The sequence below is a fragment of the Drosophila teissieri genome, chromosome 2L (assembly GCF_016746235.2).
Source record: "Drosophila teissieri strain GT53w chromosome 2L, Prin_Dtei_1.1, whole genome shotgun sequence".
Lineage (NCBI taxonomy): Eukaryota > Metazoa > Arthropoda > Insecta > Diptera > Drosophilidae > Drosophila > Drosophila teissieri.
Genome location: NC_053029.1, coordinates 10,227,837 through 10,246,619, shown reverse-complemented (window position 1 = coordinate 10,246,619; position 18,783 = coordinate 10,227,837). Strand labels below are relative to the sequence as shown.

Sequence of the window (18,783 nt, the reverse complement as noted above, 5' to 3'; positions counted from 1 at the left end):
ATGGGATTGCTGCCGCATCAAACATGCGACCTTAATCCTCAGTCCAGTGATATACTCGTATGTATGTAGTATGTATTATGTATATGTATATATTGATTGGATGGTGCGCCTAATTGAATTTCAATTGCCGGTCCACCTGACGTGGATAAGTGGATGTAAACGGTTCCCCGCACTCACCAGCAGTATGCACGATATGCCGAACGGATATGCCCACAAAGTATCCGGTGATGAATTAACATAAGCGATAAAGAGACCGTCGGTGCAGATCTTGGCCAGCAGCAGTCCGCCCGCCCGGTAGAGTAATCCAAATCTGGGGGAATACATTAAATTAGACGAAGGAGATTTCCGTTTAACATTGTGGCGGCAGCAATTGTTTCTCTTGCGCTTTCTTTTTGTATTTGATCGGATTAGACGGGACGAAGTGGATGGAAATGGATGGAAAGCGCAAGAAGCCGTTGGGAAGTACTGGGCGGTCATTAAAATCTAAGTATTTCCCTCGAGTCTTATCTGTCAAACGCGTTTCCATTTTCCATTTGCCATTTACCATTTCGCCCATTCGAGTGCTTCTCGACTTACCGCCTGTTCAAAGCCAGATTGAATTTATCCAACGGATGCGTATGCACATTGCGATTCTTGTGCCACAACCACAAAAGTTTCTTCATTAAAATGGCAAACAGGGCACAGAAGAGCAGGATGAAGAGCAAATCGATGCAGACGAACAGGATGAAGCTCAAAGAAGGCGATGGCGACGTGGAGGAGTCACCCGCACCCGCACCGGAAGTTAGAGGCGCAGCCAGCGCGGAAACGGAAGTGGAGGTGGAGCTGGAGCTGGTGCTAGCGCTGGAGATGCCACTCCAAGAGGCACCGAATCCACTGCTGCTTGCACTTCCAGTGCCCGTGATTGATGACGTTGACATGGCCACATCATCATCGACCGCCCGAGCAGTGGATGATGATGTGGCTGATGCAGTTGATGTCTCTGTTGGCGGGCTGCTCGTCCCATTTCCCATCACTGCCTCCGATTCGAGCAGTAAATTATCGCCGTTGAGCAGCGAGTGGGCCGCATAGAAGGCGCCAGAATCCGTATCCCCGCCGGCCTCCTCTTTGCCCGCGCCGGCTTCCGGGGACGCGGATCCCGTCCAGAGGACTTCAAGCCACCAGTGGCGCGGCCACTGGCCAATGATGCTGCAGATTAGTGGGGCGGCGATGGCGAAGAGGAGCGGCAGCAGCCAACTGATGCCGATGGCGCCACGCATTCCCGCCGTCGAATTGGGCGGCAGGCGGCGCGGAATGGGAGTGCTCGTGCTGGTGGTCATGGTGGTCATGGTGGTGGTGGTGGTAGTGGAGCCCGTGGTGGCCCCCAGGGGCGACTGAGCCCGGATCTGGGTGATGTTGCTCAAACTATCCAGTTCCCGTTCCCGTTCCCGATCCCGCTCTTGTTGCCGCTCTTGTGGCCTTTCCCGCTCCTGTGGCCGCTTGAGGCGGCGCTTAGTTGGCGTCGCCGGCTTGCTGCCAATTTGCAGATACTTCTTGGGCATGAGTTCCGTGTGGATGGCCAAGGCAATCGCAATCAGCGTGGAGATGCCCAGCAACAACAGCGAGGCCAGCGAGCTGCTAATGATGCCGTGCCAGCTCTGCAAGAGGAACGGAAATTATGAACGGCCGTTAATAAGGAAATGGAGTGCTTTGACGGCTGAGCTGCAACATCGTTATTTTTAATTAAATATAAAAAGCTGTCATCGTGTCGCATCAGCAGCAGCAACAACAGCAGTGGCAACAGCAGCAGCAGCAACAACAGCAGTGGCAACACCCATCCAAAGTAGCCATTTGGTGGGATTTTTTTGATGTTGCAACACCCTAATGGTCACAATTTGGCATCAACTTTTTATTACACTTTTCTCGCACGGCGACTGACTGGACATGGGTTATTACAAAGTTGTAAACAATTTGCGGAACATCATTTTTTTTTTGGGTCCCGGCTTTCATAACCAATTAGGAACCTGTGTCCAAAATATATAGCACAATAAAATGCATCTTAAACCGCATTATAGCTGGAATCCGAATCTTATGGCAAATAGCTTTTAAGGTTCTAAGTACTTTATCAAAATAAGAGAATTTAATGTATCTAGTAGTAGTGCAGACTTAACTTATGAATGTAGTATATATTATATTAACTTATAGTATAGTATAGTAGTATAGTTATCTTTATATCTTATAGCGAACTTAATCAACCTTTTATACTTAATAAAGTAAGTTAACTTAAAGAACTTAAAGTTACGACTGCAGTGAGTGGGGAACTTATCATCTTTAGTAGCCTTGAAGCCAAATGCGATGAAAACATTTTGTCAACTTTTTAATTTTCAATTTACAATACGTAAAGATATATGTATGTACGTTTATTTCCATGCCGTCAGTTTGCGGGGGGTGGGGCGGGGAAAATTATGAGTTAAGTGCGCTTAAGAGCTTTCGCCTTTCACATGTCCTGCTTGAGGGCGGGCGTACGGGTCGTATGCGTAATTTATGTTTTCTTATTTATTTTTGTTGTTTCTCTTGTTTTCGTTGTTGTTATTGTTGTTGGTTTTCCTCTCTCGTTCCTGTTAACTGTCGCAGTGAAATTGTATTTTATTTATGCTCGCAAATATATGCAATAAGTAAAATGAATATTTTAATTGTATTTATTGTGGCATTGCGTGGGCGTGGTCGTGCTCGTGGTCGTGGTCGTGGCCTGATGGTGGCTGCGGTTGACGTCCGACGCCGTTGGCAGCCGCGTCTTCGCTGCTCCAGCGCCAGCTCCTCCTCCTGTGACCCCGGATCCTGCTCCTGCTCCAGCTGCTCCTGCTCCTGCTGCTCCTGCGGCTGTGATCCTGCCGCCGTGACACGTGTTTCAAACCATAAAATTTGCATGTGCACATGTTCGGTTGTGGTACTTTTTAATAAAGTTGCCCTGGCCGCGTGTGCGCGCAATTAATGTGCAATAATAATAATAATAATAATGACAAGTGTGTACTTCTGTGTGTGTGCACATTGTGTTATCAAGACAAAGTTTTCCCGCGGCACTTTTGCCAGTCGGAAAGTGCCGCGAAATGCGCATTGTGCAACGCAACGCATCCCACTGACGTAAGTTGCTCATTAACTTGGCCAAGAGTCCGCATTGTGCTGCGATTGCCGTGCCAAAGGCCAGCAGTCTATGCCTGGTTTATTTTATTATCCGCACTTTGTTGGCCTCACAATCCACATCCACATCCCATCCCCATGCACAAGGAGCTTCTAGCACAAACGTTCATTACTCAAAAATTCCCTCCATGGCAATCCTTTGAGACACACAGGAATAGCCACAGCCACAGCCCGTATTGCGTGCGGCAGAAATGTCGATGCAGATAGCGATACATGCTCGCTCCTCCGAATGTGGTGTCCATGCTCGGATTCACCGGCATCCACATCTTTGTGCCGTAGCCATCGTTTGTCTTTCCAGCCAGCATTGCGAGGATGCGAATTTTCCCAGGAGCTGCACACTGAGAAACTGTAATGTCCTCGTAATTGGTCGCTCTGCAAAGACTCTAATGCTTCCTGGGGCATCAAATTCCTGTCATTGTTGTCTCATTTTGACTTATAATTAATAACTATTAATATTTAGTTATGTTATATCCTTCCTTGAAAAAGTAGTCAACTTGCTAATATATTTCTTGGTTTAGTTGAAATACTAATTATGGCAGACATGTGTAGTATTCTTAAATGCCGCGTACTGTTATCCACTTCGTTGCTTCCAACAGCAGTGAGTTGTTTTATGCATAGAAGATACCCTGTATTTTTTCGCAGTGTGCCTGCTGGAACGTCCTCGCATCCTGTGCCCTGCTGAATCCTTATCTGCAAGTGTCCGCGCCTTTGTCGTCTCCTCGTTCTCGTCCTTGTCGTCGTCTCCTTGTCGTCGACAATGTTTTATTTGTTTTTCATTCGTTTATTGAGCCGCTGCCTCCACGGTGGACCAGTTTATTACTAATTCAAAAATGTTATTTCTTGTTAGAGCTTTGCAGTTGCTTCATTTTTTGCTCCACGACCCCCGGGGATTAGGCATCGCAAGTTTATTCGCTTATGCTTTTCCCCGTTTCCCGTTTCCCGTTTCCCATTTCCCATTTTACGTTTTACGTTTATAATTTAGACGGCTTGCGGGCGCTTTGGGGACTTGCACGGATCCGGAACCTTGTCCAATGGGTTTGGGATGGGGCTGGGATGGGGTTTGGATGGGTTTGGATAGGAGGGCCACCATGTATTCCTTCAACGCACTCGGGTTAGCGTCTTTCGCATTAACATTTTCCCACTTCAAACGTCTGAGAGTATGCGTTTATAAATATTAATTTCGATTCCAGGCGGAGCACCTTCTCCTCCAGCCACCTGACCTCTTGCTCCTTGCCGCTGGAGTTGGAGCTGGAGCTGGAGTTAGTGTTGGAGCTGGAGACGGAGCTGGAGTCGCAGTGGCCGTCGTGCATTGTTGACTTTTAATTTGCTTCCCAAGGAAGGATGGAGGATGGCGGATGGAGGATGCCAACAGGTTTGGGAATTGGTTTCCATGAATTTTCCGTTTGGCTGCCACGAAAACTAAATGTAAATTATTTGCTTTGTTGTCCACCAAAACTCCCAGCAGTTTTGCTTGAGGTATACGAATAATATGGAATGGTAACGACTTGCAGACGACACGCTAATTTGTTTTGATGATGATTACGGATTTTTGCCCTGGCCTTGATTATTATTTGAAAAGTCAGGTGGAACAGGAGCTGGAAAATCGGCAATTGCCACCGCATATAATTACAACTTAAGGGTTTTCGCCCGCTAGTTAAAGCCGCTGGGATTTCCCATCCTTTAAAAAAGAGGGAGAGGGGAGGGTGGAAATGTGGAAAACTCGTTTGTGTTTCGATTGCCAGGCGCCGTTTTCCCATTTTCCTTATATCATGCAACACTTTTTGTTATTACTTTTCCCAGCAACTGGGGCTGTATGTTTGGCTTTGGTTTTCGGTTTTCGGTTTTCGGGTTGCTTTGCTTTCAGCTTGGCTTTCCTCCATTTTACTTGTTTATTTATTTTGGCGTAATTAAATTTCACGCTTTGCTTCCCTCCTCTCTTGTTCCTTTTCCACTCTCCTTTTCTCCCAGTGCAGTCACTCAAAGGCTTTGTGTTAAAGGGCCGCAAAACACTGATGTATTTAAATGCACCACAGCTCCGTTTTTTCGTGGCCATTCAAATATTTCATTATTGTTCTGCATTTAAAATATTTCTTCTTCTGAGTACTATTTTTTATAGGCATTACCATGATTCTTACATAGATAAAATCTCATTTTTTCTATATTGTTTAATGGAATATATATTACATATATGGACAACTTACCGCCGGCAGCATTTTCATGAATCCCAGCAGGTAGATGAGCATCACACTGGACGTGGACACGCAGAACTGCATCTTGAGGAAGGTGACCGCGCACTTGCGGTTGCACCAGATGGGCACCAGGATGAGCAGGGCGGATCCGCACTGGAGGAGGCAGCAGGCGCAGCTGGCGATCACGAAGATGGGGCGCCGGGGCGCGTGGTGGGGCGTGGCCTGGAAAATGCAATTGTCGGAAGGCGGAAAACAATTAGCAATTCAAACGAGCAGCAAAGCGAAGCGAAGGCAAAAGTCGGCCAAAATGCTGTTTGCCTTGGCAGGCTGGCGTACAAAAATCGACAAAATTCTAACCCAAAAAGGATTGAAGCTTCAATAGGATTGAAAGCCTTTAACTCTTTAATATTTAGTTCTTCCTTAATATACTACACTTTCCACAAAAAATGTAGAATTTAATAATATTTCATGACAGTACCTTTTATATTTAAATAAACGAAATAGCTTAAGCCCCAGCAGCTGAAAAATATCACCAAAATATGAATAAAAACCCCGGTTTAAGAGTACAGAGTGTCCCTAAGTAAAACCCCCTCGGCTATTCAATCCTTGTGCATCCCCGATTTAAAGTATTTCCGCCATGACTGACTGAATGCAGCCAGCACAATGCAGAATACAGAATACTGAGTTCAGATTTCAGAATTCAGAAGCGAGGCCCAGAAAACCCGAGTGCATTTGGAGCAAGTTCATGGCAGCAAAGGCCAAGTTGTTGATTGCGAGCCAGGGAAGCGGAAATGTGGAAATGTGGAAATGCGGACGCAGGAGGAGCACAAAGGGAGGGCCGCTTGGCCAGGTGGAGGCCACTAAATGGCAGGACCTGAAAGTGCCATAAATCAAAGCGGGGCTCTTCCACTTTGGTACACGTGAATCGCATGAATTGGGCAGCTGGATGCCATGGCAATCCATGGCATGCCGAGTGGCCTTGGCGACCTTGGTGACCCTGGCTTACATTTGGCTGCCGCTTGGTGAGCATGACCACGTAGGTTCCAGACAGCGGGCAGATGCACCTGGTGATGTTCGCCATTAGGTGCTTGGTGATGCACAGATCCGAGCGCCACGTGGAGTCGAAGGAGGCCTTGTAGTCGTGACTGCGCGTAAAATGGTGCGATTAAAATAATAGTGCGTTATTAAGTGGATTAGCCACAAACTCAAAGCACAAAACTCACCCACAAACCGCCACCCAGTCGCCCTTCTTGGGCACACTCTCGTGCTGGAAGATGATCTCCACGTGGCCCGCCTCGAAGGGCAGGTCCAGTGGCTCCCGGAAGTTGTCGTTGGAGCGATTCGACTGGAACAGCCAGGTCTGGATGATCCGGGAGGCCAGCACGTAGTCCGAGTCACGGGGATCGCTGTTGATATAAGTTATATATAAGTTAAGCATGCAGTGTATATATTTTTATAGCTGATTTCAAGAGGTTTATTAAAAACGAAATGAAATTTATACAATCTCAGCTAATCAAATCTTGAGTTTGTACCATCTCTTATGGCAATAATCAGGATTTGATGGCAACTGTGTTGGCATTTGCATGTAACTGGATGCACACTTTTGGCCATTTGAGTTCTTTTGCTCCTCGAGCTGGCAGCTGCATATTTGCATTTTGTTTACAGCTGGGGAATTACACTCGTAGCTGTGGTATTGTTGCCAGTGTTTTCCAGCTGCTTGTAATACGCTTAAGCCAAGGAGCCATCCTGCCATCATCCTGCCATCCTGCCATCTTGATGGCACAAGCAAAAGGACTAAGGAGGACTAAGGCGGCTAGGAGTGACAGCAGTTGGCATTACACATATTTGAGGAGCAGGCAAACATGGCTTACGAATTATACATCGGTGGCCATAAGCCTTAGCTTTAGCCACGACAACTTTCTTGGTCGGAATGCATTAAATCGGGGCATTAAACAAGTGCAGTTTAAACTAGGGAACTTTCTTAAACTTTCGCGAGACTTTTACAACTAATTAGCGGCCATTGAACGCCGGACTCGCCAGGTGATAAATGGAAATGGAAACTTGTAGCTCTCTGCGCTCACCTGCCACGCGTGTAGTAGGTTTTGGGTAGGAAACTTTTGAGATTCTTGTACGAGATGACCGAGGCGAAGATGGTGGAGTTGGCCATGATGTGCAGCAGGCGGCTGGATAGTCCGATGTCCATATACAGCTGGTCGGAAAACAGATCCTCCCTGAAAAGAAAAAAAGGGGAAACAAGAGGACATGGAAAATGGTAAGCAAACTGCATGAGCCGTCGTAAATCAGGAAAATCAGGAAGAGCAGGAAAATGGTAGCCGCCTGCACTTAAGGCTATTAATTAGCTAAATTAGACACTTGAAAGCCGTGGAGCAGAGCGTAAGATGGAAATACCTGTCCCGAAGCGACAAGGTCGCCCTGCCTTTTAGTCCTGCACCACCGACTTGGTCGCTCGTCCTGGAAGTCCTGCGCCACTTTTATGAGCCATTCCTCATGCCGGCAGCTCAGCAGTTTTATGCATTTTTTATTTATGTTTGCTCATAAAATAAATTTTCCATTAGTACCCCCCTCTGGCAGCGGATGGCAGCGGAGGAGGTGTGGGTGGAAAATCGCTTTTCCTTCGTCGCATATATTAATCAAGGGGCCGTAAAATGAAGTTTACTGTTTACTCGACTTGCAAATTTGCATCTCCCCCACTTCCCCCACTCGTAATTAGAAATTATAGCCCAGTGCTGTCGGTTCGTTGGAAAATCAGACAGACGTGTGTGCGTCTGATTTCATTTGAAAGCTCGTTTATCTGTTTTTGTTTGGCAGTGCAACTCACCCGTAAATGCGTAAATTAAACGGCAGCGTTTTCACCGACGTCATGTAAATGCGCAGCGAGTTGAGTCTGTCCAGCGAAAGGGTGTCCTCATCGATTGTCAGAATGCTGGGGGCTCCAGCTCCTGTACCTCCTGCTCCTCCTGCTCCTGCTCCTCCTGCTCCTGCTCCGCCGGCTCTGGTTGCCTGCAGGCTGCCGGCCGGAGCGGCGGACATCTCGCCTGCCGTGACCCCTGACCCGCTGCCATCGTCACCACGGGTCGAGCTGTCACCTGGCAACGGCTGGCTGCTCCCGCTGGTCGAGGTGGCCAATTGGGAGGCCGCGATGGTCTCCCGGTTCAACGCCGCCGACTGCGTGAGCTGCTGCAGCTTTTTAATTTGCTGCAAGGATAAATAAAAGGACATCACACGGCGGTTAAATAATGACTTTCGGCGATTCATTGGGCAGATTTTTGGCCATTTAAATGCCAGCCAGGAAATAATGTTTAACTCTTTCACTATTTATTTCCTTTATTAAACACCTTTTAAAATAATAAAAAATACGATACCTTATATTTGATATTTTAATCAAATTTCCTATAACATTTTATTATACAATTATCTTTTTGTACATATTTGATTCCATTTTAAAGTCAATGGCTTTTAGTCTAAAATTCTTTGGATCAGGCGAATGGCATTTGATTTGCCAATCGTTTGTCCACAAAACAAGAACATATTTAAAGCAATATTGAAGTCATAGGCTTTGCATGGAAATTTAATGTAAATTCCCCCGGCGATTCGCATCGAAATAAAACCAATTTTGAGGTAAAAATAATACTGTGGTCCCAGTTCAGCAAAAATATTCTAATAAAAATACGCTTTTTCTGTCCCTCAAAAGTCGGCACTTGTTTATTTTATTGAGAGGCATTTTGGCAAGTGTTGCTGAAACCCAATATGATGGATAGGTAATGCAGATAATACCCCCATGGTCCATATGCCATGTTTACATTTACTCCACAGTCTGCCACAGAATTCGACTCCGACAATGGGCATCGCATGGAGTGCGGCGATGAACTTTGGGCGCAATCAATGCCGCAGAGGGATGCGGTGGCACAGAGTGGGTGAAACCAGGACGAAAACAGGACGAAACCAGGTCCTGCCGCCGGCCATGTGGCATATTTTTGCAGGATGCCCGGCAAAGGGAGCAGCAAGCGCAGTCAATGAACCCGGCCATAAAAATCATAAATGGCTACGTTCTCGAGTGCAGTTACAAAGCCATAAACCGAGGCCAATAAGCAGGCGGACCCAACTATAATGTTCGATTTTCCGACTCCCCACAATTCACAAATCCAAAAGCCATGGCCATTACAACGAAGCATTGCTCTATATGGGAAGGGATTTGGCCAATACTAATTCAAAAGCAGGGCGGTACACAGACTTTTGGTTAGCAGAATGGGGCAAGGAGTCCAGCCGGCATTTCCTGCACAAATCAAAAATATCATCGGATTTTTACATAAGATACTCGTGTACTCGTATTCTGTTGCCTGTTGCCAGCATAAATGTTTCGGGCCAACTAATCGAAAGCGAAAACAATTCGAATTGGAAAAGTTTGTGTAATGGAACTTTTTTCCAAAGCAAAAACGGAAAAACGAAAACCGAAAAACGAAAAACTTCAGCATCATCAGAACATTAAGCTTTGCCGCTACAAGTACCAGTGCCACGCCCCCGATTGCGACCACGCCCCCATCCTCAATGCAAAGCCTATTCAAATGTGTGGCACTCGTATGATTTCTTTAAAAGGAGCTGAAAAGGAAACTCTCGAATTTGGAGGAAAATGGAAAAGGGAAAGGCCCGCACAAAGTTCTCCATGTGCAAATTTCACTTGACTTTCGACCTAGCCACGTTTAGCAGTTTACCGGCAAATCACTTGGCCAACACAGCGCCCCCCGGCAAAGGGGGCGTGGCCATATGTGAGATAAACTTTTCGCACCCCACCACCACCACCACCCCCTTCCAACCCCTTCCATCGGACTGCAAAGTTGGGCGGTGACTTAGGGTCACGTTGGCAGCGAATACTTTTTGGCTAAGTGATTCGCCGTGATTTGATTCGAATGGGAAGCGCTTTTGGCCCACTTTTTAGCATCCTGGCCATACAGGAAACTGGGTCAGTTCGGTTAACTTTGCTGGTCAATACTCGTATAGCGAACTTGTACTTATGCAAATCCCAGCTGCGTGTGTAGCAGTGTTTTAATCAACTTTCGGGACTCAGATATCCAAAAATGAGCAAAAACTTTTTCAATTGCCATTTCCACAGTTCCACAGTGGAAAACCACAAATGGAGGGGATATGTTGGTTTGCAGCAAATAAAAAGCCAATATACGAATTTCCACTCCGAGTTATTATTATCTATCAACATATTGATGAGGCTCAGTTAGGCTGGCGGCATATTAAAATCGATACGGCAGCCGGCAATTTATTCGCTTGAATTAAGTGGCATTATGGCACCATGGCATCATGGCTAAACTTGAACTTTAAAACTTCGAACTCTTCGGTTCGAATGAGCCTTGGAAAGTGGAGTGCGTATGGCTGATTACACTCGCGGATTTTCTCGGACCGCCTCGATTCACTAATTAAACTTGATTGCGCGCAAAAAATTCGATAAACTTGCGCTGGGGGCCGGGATTCGACTCAGTCCATTAAACTTTTCGCTCAGTCAATAAAAACGATGCAAACTATTTGTGCAACTTTGGAAAAAGTTCGAATGGCGAATGGCGAATGGAGAATGGCGAATGCCAACGCTTTTTAATCGACCCAATTATGCCGGCAAGTTTTTCCGACTGCGTCAGCTAATAAAAATTTAACATAAATTGTTCTTTCGCTTTCGTGGAGCGACTTTCGGGCTCACATGGCGCATTCTATTGAAATGCCATAGCTCAGCCGAAACTCCTGCGAAAGCGAAGCTAAATTAATTTATGCGCATTAAAAAGTTCCTTCATCCAAACTCCGCGTTAACTACGAGCTTAGCGAATATATCTTCTTCTGCGATCTTAAAGGTGGAATATTTAAGCCACTCAGTTGGCTAATAGATTATGCTGGCGGTGTCCAAAGAGGCAGCCTTCCAATTATCCTCACGTCATGACAGGTTTCCCCGTTTTCGGCGAAAGTGCCATATTCAAACAGTTGCAATCAACACTCTCATAAATTTGCATACCAAAAAAGCCAGCCTCATCCTGCCATCCTGCCACCCTGCCACCCTGCCATCCTGTCCTTTCCTTCACTTTTATGCCGCACGCCAAGTACGCAGAAATTTGCCCACGGAATAATGCATGAGCCGTGGAGTGTCTGCGCCCCCGGAAAACAAGTCCCTGTCCCTCTTTGAAATCCTCAGTTGAGCCGGAAACAATGGCAACCACAATCTCGAATGGAGATATGCACACCATCCTGCGCTGCCGCAGAAAAATAAGGACACCCACTTTGCAGCGCCATTTGGAGGCTCGAGATTGGCCAGAAGTGTCGGCCTTTTTGCCAGGTGATAAGGAAGTGGTTATCCTTATTGTCCTGCGGAGGGTCGCGGCTAAATTGTTTGATTGCGCCTCATTAGCGCCGCCTTTTCAGGTCCTTCTCTATTAGCCGTGCTGCTCAATGGGGCGTGGATACACAAGGAAAATTTGCCCACGAAAAAGAGAGTTTAAATAACTTCAAATGTTTGGTTGAGAACGGGTTTTTCGCTGTGTGTAGGCACCAAAAGAGGATTCACATTACACAGAGACGTGATTTTTAATCTCTGAGATACTTTCGTAGCCAACCAATTATCACTGCAGTAAAATCGGCACGTGTAGCACACGAAGCAATCTGATCAGAAAGGATATCACATAATTCAGCCCACACAGGACATGGGGAAAACCACTGACAAACCTGAAAAATGCACAAGCTCATGCATATCGAAAAAGGTATTCATTACCAGGCCGGCAGGCTCATCAATTCTCCGGCTGCTTTGGAAATCCGGACACGGCTGTGCGGGGGGGAACGGGGAGACAAATGTCCGTATGCAAATTGCAGGAGCCCAGTGACAGGCCAACTACAAGCTAAATAAAAGCTGGCAAGTGCCCACCTTTTGGCCCAGTTCGATGTTTGGTGTTCAGTGTTCGATGTTTCGGGCGCAATAAATAAATGCCCGGAATGGGTGAGGAAACCCGTGCTGGCAAATATTGAATATGGCTGCAGGATATAAATTATGGCGCTCTGCCTTTTCGCTGCATGCATGGGAGTATGGAGTACACTGGGCATAATTTATGCGGGATTGCAGGTGGAGCACACCGGCACTCTGGCACCGTGGCATCTAGTATCCTGGCAACCTGGCACTTACCTGTTGACTGTTCAAGGATTGGGCGTTCTGCATGACTTTATCCAGGATGCGCAGGATAATCTCCGCGGCCATCTCGCGCTCCAGTTGTGTGCCTTTCAATTGCAGGTAGGTGTCGAGCTGTGAAGTGGCCAAGGAAACACAGTTGAGACAACATAATACAAGTGGCAAGGATTCAACGCCCCCCTCCAATTCCCGTCCCCGCATTTCAAGGGGCCCCAAGATGGAGGAAGCTGCTCCTCAAAGCAATTCGTTAGTCGGGAAATTTGTGTGCGCATTAAAATGAAAAATGGTTGCTAGGCGACCCCAAAATAAAAAAAAGCGAAGAAGTTTTCTTTGACTGCAGTTTCGGTTGCCCGAAAATTGTGTGAGAAATGGCAAGCCGCTCGGCTCAGCAGCTTTTTGCATTCATTTGTGTGTAAAAATAGTTGCTGCCCCATCTTCTCAAGTGGCCGCCAGCCAAGGAGCCAGGGATCCAGGCATCCAAGGAGCCAGGTGAAGCTTAAATGTGTTAAGGGTTTTGCGGACGGAGCAGACGGACCGGATAAATGCCCCCAAAAACAAGGAGTTCGCCATCGGAATCTGACTGTCTGCGGCAACAGGATATTTCGGAGCAATGGGAATTGCAATTCCGGTTTTGATTAGGCCAATTTAACGAAATCTGTCACAATTCGGCCATGTTATGGCCATTCCCCTGTTGGCTCTTACACTTTAATCCGGGTTGAGTAAGATATCAATCAGTGGGGAACATATTACCTCATGCAGCATATCGATGAGGAAGCTGGCCTCGCCCGGCAGGAAGCTGTGCCTTCGCTGGAGCGTGAAGTCGAAGCAGGCCTTCAGGATGTTGGAGGAGTTCGTCTGCTGGAATCCGGCACTGAGGGCCAGGAAGCGGTTGTAGATGAGCAGCAGTTCGTCCCGGACGCAGCCGGAGAAATCCGGCAGCAGCCACGTGGAGTTGCCCGTGTCCCTCTGCTCGCAGATGCGTTTCAGGTGTCCCTCGAATCCCCGCGGGCAGTCCGTGATGATGGGCGAGCCGGGGGCACTGGTTGGCCAATGGACGCCGTAAGTGGATTCAGCCGGACAGACGTGCACCGCATTCCGCTCGATGACATTGATGTAGACACTGCGAGAGACGGGACGCACGCTATTGGAGACCAGGCAGGCGTACTCCGCCGACTTCTGGATGTTGTTGATCTTCAGGATGCTGCCGTCGGGATACAGGTCCTCCCACATGGCGGTGGCCGCGTCCGACTGGAAGAGCACACCGTTGCGCGTCCAGCTGTAGCCCAGTTGGGCATATCGCTTGATGTCATCGTTACCCGGTGACAGACATCGCACCCGCAGGGAGTCACCGCGCTGCAGGGTCACACTCGCAGGATCCACTCGCAGACGGGGCGGCGACTTGATGTGGATGTGCAGGGAGCGGCACTGCTCCACGCCCCAGTCGGTCACCTGGAGGAGCAGGAGAAAGGAGAAAGCAGCAGAAGCCAGGAGGCGGTGGTTAGTTCAGCTCATTTAACAAAGTCCAGTCAAAGGGACAGGCCACAAGAAGCGCCTGTCGGTGGCATGCCATAATGCCATTGCTTTTGGTTACTCATATCAACAGAAGGACACAGTCGTGGTCGGAAAAAGTGTATACTAGCTATAACCTCTACTGCAAATTTAAAGAATAAATACAATATAATATTCCCACACTGTGTGGCTTATAATGAAATTATACTCCACACCTAACTAGTGAAATAAGTATATATACTGTGAACTATTATTACCGCCCCAATTGTAAACGGATAGCCGATAGCCAAGAACCAACTGGCCACACATCAGCAGCCCTGCCGAAGAGCATGGCACACATCCTGTCGGATGGGCGGGAGTGGGGGGGCATGGCCATGTCCTTTTCACGCATGTCGGCATGGACAAGGGAAACAATTGTGGCCAGCTACTGTTCCTCGAACGAGGATGGCTGTCAGCCGTCGCCGGGGCATCCAAGGATTTGTTTAATAGACTTATTTGCTAGTCAGCAGGACCTCATTGTGTGCTGATTGGGTATGACGAGTCCTGATTTGCTTGAGTTTGCCATTCGACTTTGTGGAAATGCGATATGCTGGGCAGTCATAATCAAATGTCCAATGGACGGGGATGGGTCTCGTTTATTAGTTTATGGAAAGTAATTTAAAGGCTTAACAGCCCGAACGGAATGCAAATCATATTTGTCCTTGCAAAACAGGGCATTGAGTTGCGGATTAGTATTTGCCCAGGCATTCGAACGGTGAGTCAGACGATGTCCTGTCGGCTTCCAAGGACTCTTGAGGCTCCACACGAGACGAAGTATTTACGAGCACTTGCTTGGCCAAGATGGCTACTTAAGGCCATGGCAGGATTGTGTGGGTTCGAGCCAAGCTTCTGCATTTATTTATTTATTTCCACGCGGCTGGCAAGCAAACGAATTGCAAACTTGCTTTGTCGATGCTGCGCGTTGTTGCACATTCCTCCTGTGGGAGAGCATCGAGTGCTACACTCGGCAAAAATGTGGTGAATTCTAGTTGCAACCTATGGTAAGTAGTTTTATATAGTTACATCTTAGTTAACATGAGCTTAAGCTGCAGGTGAGTTGCTCTTCAAGCAAGGGTACTATTATTACTACTCTGTCCCCTCTACATAGTTATTTCAAGTGGGAAAACCCAGACGTTGCCACGCGTCAGCCATGATGATGATGATGATGATGATGATGGGCGGCTGCCCAGCCCACTTCCGTTTCAAATTTACAAAAAAAAATGTATAAAAAGGAAAAAAGGGAACAAAATGATACAGCTAACGAGGAGGCGGCAGCATTGTCGCCGGGCTGAATGTATCGCGCACTTGTCTGCATCCTCGTCTGATATCTGCTCCCTCGGGCTCTTGGATTCAGTCGATCCGGAAATATTTAATAGACGGCGATAGAGCGACAGCCTTGGTGTAAGCCAAAGGTTAGATGGCTTTTTATGGCCATGACGGCTTTAAATTCAGTGCTTCTCTTTGTGGTCGGTCCCCTCAATCGGGATGTGTCGTTGGGATTTGCAGTGGCATTTACGGCTTTGCAGCGTCAACAAATCCTGGCCGGCCACAAAATCCAAATGCCAATTAACTCATTAAGTTGCGACGTTGGCCGACTGCAAAACTCGGCATTGCCAACGAGAGGAGCGCCTTTATGGCCAAATGGTATTTTATTGGCCCGGATAAGTCGCGTCTCATTAACAGGCCAAGTCGTTAAACAACACATTGTGCCCCGTGAATGGCAAAGCATTTGGCCCGGACACTTTGCGCCGATCAATGAACAACACTCCAGCGGAATTAATAGTTCATAAAATGGGTTACCAGCATTTATTAGGCTAATGGATATTGACATTGAGGTTTCGCAATTAAACCACAAAAACTGGAAGCAATCTGTTTCCTAGTGCTTTAATATTGTGGGAAATTAAGAGAGAAATCTAACTTTTCCTTTGCCAATTCAAATCAGTTGGCAGTTGGCTCCCACTACATAGGTCGACACATCCTTCTTTCAGTACACTTATAACCCAGAGAACACTTAAGCTCCAGTCGTGTCCTGCGAAATCTGAAGCGGCTTAAGCAGTGGGGCTAATGCAGCTGGCTTAAAGACAGCTCCGCTTGGGGCCATTGTGCACGTAATGGACCGGAGACGCCCGAGTTCCCCAAGGCGGATGAATTAATTGCAACAAGGCGTATACTTAATATCAATACATAAATAATAAATGCGCCCTGGCACACGCCCCCATTAGAAGTATACGGTTGCCATTTGGGTTTGGTGTGTGTACTGTGTATGGCTGTGTATTCCTGTGTTTTCCCGTGGACAACTTATGGACGTGGACATGCATCCGAGTCCCCGAGTCCGCATAATGGGCCGTGGAGGCATTGGCAGGCGCTTTATTGACTTGGACCCCGAGGCGGTGTTATTGAAAAGGATTCATGCGCTCGAGTTTTCAGCAAACAGCTGCGAGACGTGGGCACAATCGACCTTCAGGGACCCAGTTCGCAGCACTCAGCTCCAGCTCCAGCTCAGGTCCAGCCCTCGTCCTCGTCCTCGTGATTATCGTTCAGTTGTTGCTGCCACCCAGCTATCCTGCCACCCTGGCATCCTGCCTTTGATCTGGCTGGTGCCTCATTACGGGGGAGCCAGGACAATAATAAGTAAGCGGCACGGGGCGCGCCAAAGGCACAAAGCGGCCAAAGCAGCGGCTCCCCCATAAAGAACTTAGTGGAATCCCCTTGGGCTGGAGAGCCTCGGACCAGGCACTAAATACAATGGGTCCTGTGTCCTGAGTCCTGCGTTCTGGGTCCTGGGCCCCAAGAAATGCCAGCTGGGTGGTGCAACAGATGCTGACGCTTTTTGTGGTTGCAGTTCCCCTCTCTCTCTGATTGCGAAGCGGACTTAAATCTTCTTAAATCTGAGCTAAAATCTTATAGAATGTTGTGGATTAAATCGAGAGCCATTATGCTAATGCCAAAGTTCAATTGAGTTGGCAACAATTCCAAATTTGATTTATACAAACATTTTATTACAATCTCCCGTGAGCAGGCAATCAAATTACCATTTGATTTATAACTAACTTGGCAGCCAAGTGAATTGGTCATGTGTCCACGTACTTGGTGGCCCAAACTTTTCCTTGGGCAACTTTTCACGTGGCTTCCTTTACGGCGAGCCAATATTTTTTTACAAGCCATTTGCGTAATATGTTATTACCTAAGCCATAAAGAAGGGTCCTGCAGGATTTGGGCACCCAGGAAGAAGGGCAGTTTTCGGTCTAATCGTCCGGAACAATTTAAAACTCTTATTTAGTGCTGGGCTGTAAGCCAACAGAGAGAGAGAGAGTGAATCCAGGGCCTAAAATCATCTTTGGGGGCATCCGTAAATTCAGGCCCGGAAACCGCAGTCAAAAGAATGTTTAATACCATAGATTAAAATTTAATTGGCCCCCGAGAAAGAGCATTCAAGTGCAATGGATGGCCACATTTCTCTCCTTTTCCCACACTCCTTTCTCTCTCGCCGGTCTACCATATTTTAATTAGTCTAATTAAAAGCAACGTTATAGCGAAAATGAAGAACACAGCCGTGAACAGAACGCGGCTAAGCCAAATGTAATTATGTGGCCTTCTGGGGAAAGGGGCTCGGATTTTCCAGACTGCTATGATATGGCAATTAGACTGATTAGTCAGCTGAAAATACTACGGCCCGTCTGCCGAGGCCTGAAACCCCGAAGCCCGGGGAACCGTAATCGCTATAAAAACCAAGCCAAAGGACCAAGTGGCATTTTCAGATCATCAGCCCGGATTGACATGGGATACACTTTGAAAGCCCTGATGCGGACGTGATAACCAGAATCAATGCTGGCCCAGTTGCGAATTCTAAACAAATTAAAAAAGAAAGTAAGTGGCTAAGCCTGTTACATTATTACAGGGATTTTAATATGTTATAAAGTAATGTAAAGAAAGGCATTTAAATAAAAGGGAATCTATAAGAAATGAGGTAACTTTATAATGAAAGTCGAGCATAGACCTTAGCATAGGTATGTCTACTGTAAATAAACCTAATAAATATGATAACTTACCTTGCAGCTGTAGACGCCCTCGTCGATGCGACTCGCCTTGGTCACACCCAGGATGGCGGTGTAGACATCCTTGATCTCGGGCGGCAGGACCGTGGTCCAGATTTCCCTGGAAGGAGCAGATGAAGATGAGCAGATAAAGATAAGCAGATGAAAGCGTTGGTTAGTCATGCTAATTAGCACTCCACTTTCGGTTTCCGCGAGTGAAAGTACTTGAAACAGATTCGCACACTGCCAGTCGTGCATTAATTCTCACGCCCCGTGACAGCCGAACACCGAATGCCGAATGGCAAATGCCAAATGCCGAATGGCAAATGCCAAATACCGCATACAATATGCCATATGCCACATGCTGCAAGCTGGATTCCATGGAGCCCGGGCCAAGTGAGCTGGATCATATGCAGCAAGCGCGCTAATTGACACACTAATAGCAGCTCACTTATCACGGCCCCATATCCCCATAGCCCCACAACCTGCATTGCCCCAACTTCCATGGCAGAGCTCATGGCATCCTGGGCGAAAGAAATCATTGCTAATGGGGAAACAATCGCGGATGCTGCGGTTCGAAGTCAATTAGCGGGAACATGTTTCATTTTCAAATGTTTTTCGAAATGCCCTGGCTGCGGCTGGGGCTGGGGCTGAA

At 47.3% G+C, this 18,783-nt stretch overlaps 1 protein-coding gene and 1 long non-coding RNA gene across 2 annotated transcripts in view; one reads left to right on the top strand and one right to left on the bottom strand.

Annotated features, from left to right (window-relative positions):
* Window positions 1-18,783, bottom strand: part of LOC122626256 — a 73,393-nt gene that overhangs the window by 3,376 nt on the left and 51,234 nt on the right. The window contains exons 7-16 of the mRNA XM_043806448.1: window positions 18,144-18,249; window positions 13,297-13,995; window positions 12,544-12,660; window positions 8,203-8,579; window positions 7,445-7,594; window positions 6,587-6,769; window positions 6,370-6,508; window positions 5,376-5,585; window positions 577-1,634; window positions 178-310 (exon numbers count right to left, since the gene is read on the bottom strand). Of these exons, the coding sequence (XP_043662383.1) occupies window positions 178-310; window positions 577-1,634; window positions 5,376-5,585; window positions 6,370-6,508; window positions 6,587-6,769; window positions 7,445-7,594; window positions 8,203-8,579; window positions 12,544-12,660; window positions 13,297-13,995; window positions 18,144-18,249 (3,172 nt within the window). The remainder of the gene's footprint in view (window positions 1-177; window positions 311-576; window positions 1,635-5,375; window positions 5,586-6,369; window positions 6,509-6,586; window positions 6,770-7,444; window positions 7,595-8,202; window positions 8,580-12,543; window positions 12,661-13,296; window positions 13,996-18,143; window positions 18,250-18,783) is intronic.
* LOC122626261 lies at window positions 8,814-10,187 on the top strand. Its single transcript, XR_006326696.1, has 3 exons — window positions 8,814-9,002; window positions 9,076-9,142; window positions 9,198-10,187. It is a non-coding gene; the product is annotated as an uncharacterized LOC122626261 (long non-coding RNA).